Below are 6,305 nucleotides of genomic sequence, written 5' to 3'. Positions count from 1 at the left end.
AAAAATGTTTTTGATGTTATGAATAAACGATTAGTCAAAACAAAACTGATTTGTGTAGTACATTAGTACCTATACCACCTAAACAACATGCTTTCTTATGAAAAATTGGTATTGTCAGACATCATTTTACACATAAGTGTAACCACACATACAAAAGAAATTTTATATATATATATATATGACAAAAAAATATATGACAAAGATACCTTTAATTGGTTGAATGCAAATAAATAGATTAACAAGGGATTAATTTACATAAATATCAATGCACACCATGTAAACATCTTAATAAAAACAGAATACAGAGGAACTTTTCCCATCACACTTACAGAAAGACATACTGTTTAAAACCAAAATAACTGTATTAAATCAAAAACTAACTGACGAGGAACCAACTCTTGTTTTTTTACAGTTGGCAGATTGCATAACATTTTCACAATCTTGTGGGACAATCCTAAACTATAGCTCTTCACATTTGCAATGATCAAAATAGCAACAAATCATGAACACATATGAACAACTGAACAAATCAAACTACTGTACTAGCAGTCTTCCAGATTGGTGACTACAGCTGCTTTATATATGAGGTCGGAGATGTCTCCCAGTGAGGTCTGAGGGTAGTGTGTCAGAGACTGTCTTTGCAGCGCTTCCTCCAAACTGGTTTGATGTGCAGGCATCGCTTGGTCCACAGACATGGAAGAATACATGGCCTGATTGGCAGCACAATAAGATTTCAGCTGATGCCCGGAGAAGCCTTCAGGGTGAGCTGAAAAGCAGTTGATCTGCCAGTGACCGCTTGACTGGCTTTGGAAGGGATAGTGAGCCAACCTGTCGGATGGGCAGCTGGAGAGAGATGAAGCTCCAGGGGTTTCAGCCTGTCTGCTCCCCCACTGGAGACCTCCGGGCAGCTCTGGAGAAATGGCTGGTGTGGGTGGCGTTGGATGCGGAAGATTCTGAGACCAGGGACTGAGAGCTGGTCTAAGGCTTTGCTGGTGGCCTCTGCAGGCCTCTGGCCTGTCTCTGTGTTCTGGAACACCATACATTTGTTCCGGGTTTGAATCAAGATTGGTTATAAAGTGAGAGCTCGCATCCCTGCCTGGACTCCTCCTAACTGCTGTGCTCGACTTCTTGCTTTTCATACTGCGAGCTCGTCTGTTTTGGAACCACACCTGCAAAGAAATGTTAAGATGTGAAATCAAGACACATCAATAGTAATGCACAGCATTCTCTAGTTTTCTGACCTGGATTTTGCTTTCTGGAAGCAGCGTGAGTGCAGCCAGCCGCTCGCGCAGAGTGATGTCTGGATACGGCGTGATCATGAAAGCGTGCTCCAGCTCCGACAGCTGCGCGCGGCTGAAGATCGTCCTCTTCCTTTTCCTTTGCCCCTCAGCATGCGGAGTCCTCTCGAGCTCAGGAGACAACGGATGCTTGCTGGCTACATCTAAAGATCAAAGTCAGCTGTTCAGATAAGTGTTGTCAGAAAACACACACACACACACACTATCGTCTCCACTGTTAGGAAGAAATGCTTTATAAGAATGCCAGAGTTCTTTAACTATACACAGGCGAGAATAATCAGAAGGAGTATCCAAACTAGCCTGTATCAATCCAACATGCTGTTTAATGGGTGTATATGCTCACCTGTCAACTGGACCATGCTTGTGTTGAAAATAAAATCTCTTTCTGTCTCCAAGCTTATTTTTTTAACCAAATCCAACGATTGGTCAAAAAAGAATGCCATAGTCGTGAATGAGCGCAGTAGAGGTTCAGCGCAGTGATGAGATGCTGCGAGCGCTTTTAAAGCCACCGACTTTATACTCGCCCCTTTTCACACCCGCTCGCTCCTGTCGCCCTTCAAGGTGTCGTCGTTGGCACAGCGACAGCCTAAATCAGAGAGGAATAGAAAAGCCTTTAACTTTGATCCCCCCACCTCTGCTAGCACGTCTGGCAGCTTCGCACAGCCATCTCCGACAGGAAAGCAGAGATTCCGATTCGGTCTGTCTGTCTGTCTGTCTGTCTGTCACAGCTCTTTTATCAGGCAAATAGCCACACACTTCACCTGCCTGCTTCTGTCTCTCATGAAAGAGAGACTTTTTTTGTTGTTGCCACAGAACATGTTGGAGGTGTTCGATCAGGCTGCTTCGATGCAAATTCCCACTACAAAAATAATATGTGAATATTCTATCAAACAAAAAGAATACAATTAAGTAGAATAAAAAAATCGTTACAATATGAAATAAAATAGAAAACTCTTAAAAATCTTAAAGATGAACAATTACCTTATAGGGGGTAAATGTGGAAAAAGGGATTCCTGCTGGATTTGTCTGAGAGTTTCGATTTTATTCGGCAATAATTAAATTAAAATGATCCAAAAAGTGCCAACAATAAAATATATATAAATATAATTTTTACAGTATATGCATATTCCCTCGATGCATTTTTCTAATATCCAGGGACACATTATTCTCGAAGGATGATCTCACTTGTGCAGATTAAGAGCGGTGCATGTGCGACGAGTGAACAGTAATCTAAACCTGAGATTATTCAGTAATCTGTGTGTTTTTCAACTTTATCGGCATGAGGCTCCATCACTTTCAGCTCAACATTCACCTTACTACTATTAATATAATATGTGCAACCTTTAGCGAAGACTTCACACAATTACCTGAGCCCTTCTATGATATAATCTCGCCCAGTACGTGTGCTCAGAATACACATATAGGCTATTTCAGACGCTTTGGTATTAAAAGCCTATTGACTGGGACAAGTACAGGCTATTAGGCACACTTAGACACACACACTCACATCTGAAGAGCAAACCAGAAGCACCGGGGGACAGCTGTATTTTCCTGGTTTTGGTTATAAATATGATTTATGGAAGGTATATATGTTTTTATTTCATAAAAAGCAATGCACGCCGATTCTTGTGTCGGATACTGAAGGACAATATCAGAAAGCACAACAACAATTCAGGAAGCTACCAAACGCATAACATGTCATACAAATGTTTCATTTATCACTGAATAATCTGAGAGCGTTTTCATTTAAAGCACTGGCTTCTGATTATTGCTTCTCTTTCTTTTTCTTTTTTTCTATAAGGGTGCATCGTCTATTTGATGTATTTGTATTATTTTTTCATTCATTTTTACTGAAGGAAATGATTTGGACGGTAAACCAGACTTGATGAGTTATAAAATAAAATTGCAATATCATACCAAGTGGCTTGAGCAGATATGCTACTCCTTTTCGTAGGACTAGGAGTCTTTTATGTTCCTATAATATCTAACAGAAATGCTAAATCATTTCGGAGGCTGTTTTGAACAGTGCCTTGTTGTTTCGTTTGAAGTTTGTGTGAAATGTTTGCTGCAGTGTTGTTGGTTTGTTCAGAACAGTGAAATATGTGCTTCTGTTTTTGCAACAACAACAAAAACCCGAGTTAGCTAGACAAAACGTGCTATATACATAAACAGCGTTACAGAACACGTGAAAAAGTAGCCTACAAAACATTACAGCCACACCTCGCTACCAGGCGTTTTTATTCATATCAAAATCAACTTCAATGAACGATACCAACCAGTATAAAACAACAGCAATAAAATGTAATAAATCTTTAAAAACAACAATAATAATAATCAAATCAAATAAAAACATTTATATGAGGGTAAACACTGAAAGTAGTTTTAAACATTTCAATATTTTTTTTTCTGCCCATCGTAAACTATTTTAGAATTATAGTCTTAAAAATCGACAGCACATTATTCCTACCTAAAAATATCATTTTTTTTGGTAAAAGTAATAATGATAATAATAAAATAATAAAAATAAATAAATAATAAATGACCGAATCCGAAAGTTTGTGTTGTAATAAAGAAAAGAATGTTTTAAAACTCTATACATATTCTGATTTATTCAGATACATTAGGTTCCCACAACATGATCAGTCTCTTCTGTGCGACAGAAAGCGCTTCTTTCTCTCGATACTTCACTTAGAAAGTGTGTCATTTGTTTGAAATGTATCGCTCTTCATCTGATCCGTCACAGACACAGGCTGAGTGTGTTACTTTGTTACGTCACAGGCGTCTGTGCGGCTCTTCAGACTCCGCACCTCGCGTACTGTGCTTTTCAAGTTTATTTCTTTTAAACAGTCGTTGTATTTGTGGAAATGATTGGACAGAAAAGTATCACGCCATTTTTGTCGCCCATGTCCAAAAAAAAAGAGATCTGGACGAGATAGTTAGATGCCCAGGGGATGCATCTGTGAGTTAAACACATTTAGCGCGAGTTATGAGTGAAAGAGCTCGTGTTTTATTCATCTGTGGAGCATGTTGTCATTCATGTAGCGCGTAGAATTGGCTCTGGTTGAGACCTCGCTATTTTATCGTTAAACCCGCTAAAGTTTACACGCTTCCTAGTTTTACATCACTTGCCTAAACAACAAAAGCGCGTGGCGATTACTTCAAACAACTTACATTTCATTTATATTCTGTTCAGTTGTAAGTTAACTCAGAATTGCATGAATTATAGTCGCGAATGCAAACCCATATGGTGTATCATTTGCGTATATGCTACAAAAAGCATGCGTTTTTGAGAAAACCTCATATGATATCATAAATAAGCATGTTTCCCAAGCATAGCTTGCCTTAGTTTTTGTTTTTAAATGTTGAAAAGTCCGGCCTTTTTGCCGAGCGAACACAGAGTTCAACCAAATATACTAAAATATTGTCTCAGGGCAAGAAACAGAAGTTGGAGAGCGGCGATGTAACGCGGAGTCCCGAGCAGCTGCAGCGGATCTCCAGGAACAGGGCGGCTGCGCTGGAGCGGCTCGCCGGAAACCAGGCTCTTCCGAGCGGCTTTGGAGAGAGCTGGAAGGCGGCGCTCAGCGCGGAGCTCGGGAAGCGCTGCTTTAGAGCAGTAAGTGACCAGCACATGAAAAACAACTGACATTTGAAACTTTCTCAAATGTAGAGTAACACAGCAGGGTTTCTCTTTCGCAGTTAATGTCATTTGTTGCTGAGGAGAGGCAAAAGCACACCATCTACCCTCCTCCAGATGAGGTTTTTACCTGGACACAAGCATGGGACATAAAAGATGTGAGTGGATGTCATGCTCTCATGCAAGGCAGGTGGGGTTGCCAACTTCAGAAAAGGAAGATACGGGACAGTATATGTAAGGAACATGTGAAAACTCATATTTTAAAATTAAAGACAACTTATAGATTTTATATGGGCTACACTTTTTTTTTAACTGGTCATTTTGTGTTTCAAGAATAAGGTCCACGGTTAAGAATACGCTAGAAGTTACTTAAATGTCAAATGTTTTTCTCTATTTAACAACATTACTAAAGTGAAAGACGACTTCTCTTATTGATCACGGCTCAGGTAGATTGCATGCTTTCTTGACCGGCTGCATGTTGGACTCTTGAAAAGTAATAACGTTGTTTGCATTCGCCAAATCTGATTTGCTGAAGCCAAAACACGGGCGGTGAAGGGAATTGGTGTTAGTTTGAGCACCGCTTGCTGTAAAGCGGGAGCGACCAGCCGGTGGAGGATAACAACAGACAACAGATGCTGTCCAACTTCACCCAGAAATGAAAGTTTACATTATGTACTTGCCCTCACGCTGTTCCAAACCTGCATGACTGGCTTTCTCCTGTGAGACATAAAAGAAGATCTGCAGAAGACAGTCATCCTCCATGTCTGGAACAATGTAAGGGTAGTTAAGAAAAGTAGGTCAGGATTCTTATTTTTGGGTGAAATATCCCTTTTAACAGATCTCTTGGGCGTGTGCTTTATATTATATATCTGTATGATTGTCTAATTCTAAAAATTGATACATGCATTCTAAAATGACAGTTAAGAACAAATTAAGTTCATCAATTATGAAACGAATTCAATTCAGCTATAAAGTGTCTCTACGGAAGACAATGCTGGCTCAATTCAGATAGTGTCACTGTAGGCACACTGACATTTTCTGAAATAATTGTTTCTCATCATTTTGTTATTTAGGACTGTTAATTGTCCACTCAAGTGCTCTCTAGAACAAGAATGAGACAAATCGCTGGCCAAGTATGACTCTGGCTCTGCAGGTGCACATGCTTATATCAGCAGCTGCATCTGAAACCAGTCAGTAAATGCTACTTATGCACTGTCTGGTTGTTCGGGACACTCTGGAGGTGTTTATTTGCTCTTAAAATACAGCATGGTTTTCTAAGAGTGTTGTAATCATTTTTTCTTGTGATGGTGAAGGTTGTGATACTTGGCCAGGATCCTTATCATGGACCTGACCAGGCTCACGGGCTTTTTTTT

The 6,305-nt window shown here is 39.8% G+C and overlaps 2 protein-coding genes across 2 annotated transcripts; one reads left to right on the top strand and one right to left on the bottom strand.

Moving 5' to 3' along the window:
- Positions 1–538: 538 nt before the first annotated feature.
- LOC107557759 (homeobox protein SEBOX-like) lies at positions 539–2,069 on the bottom strand. The gene is made up of 3 exons (XM_016241283.1): positions 1,642–2,069; positions 1,242–1,441; positions 539–1,169 (listed from the first exon to the last, which is right to left on the bottom strand). Exons 1-3 carry the CDS (start codon positions 1,739–1,741, stop codon positions 543–545), a joined length of 927 nt encoding a protein of 308 aa, XP_016096769.1. The 5' UTR covers positions 1,742–2,069; the 3' UTR covers positions 539–542.
- Positions 2,070–4,011: 1,942 nt separating this feature from the next.
- LOC107557745 (uracil-DNA glycosylase-like) lies at positions 4,012–5,305 on the top strand. Its single transcript, XM_016241271.1, has 5 exons — positions 4,012–4,110; positions 4,413–4,493; positions 4,729–4,911; positions 4,995–5,122; positions 5,266–5,305. The coding sequence occupies exons 1-5, from the start codon at positions 4,012–4,014 to the stop codon at positions 5,303–5,305; spliced, it is 531 nt and encodes a 176-aa protein (XP_016096757.1).
- The last annotated feature ends 1,000 nt before the right edge of the window (positions 5,306–6,305 follow it).

This window comes from Sinocyclocheilus grahami, unplaced genomic scaffold (genome assembly GCF_001515645.1).
Source record: "Sinocyclocheilus grahami isolate Dianchi unplaced genomic scaffold, SAMN03320097.WGS_v1.1 scaffold618.1, whole genome shotgun sequence".
Lineage (NCBI taxonomy): Eukaryota > Metazoa > Chordata > Actinopteri > Cypriniformes > Cyprinidae > Sinocyclocheilus > Sinocyclocheilus grahami.
The sequence above is the reverse complement of the archived record's forward strand: the minus strand, read 5'-3'. Positions and strand labels throughout refer to the sequence as shown.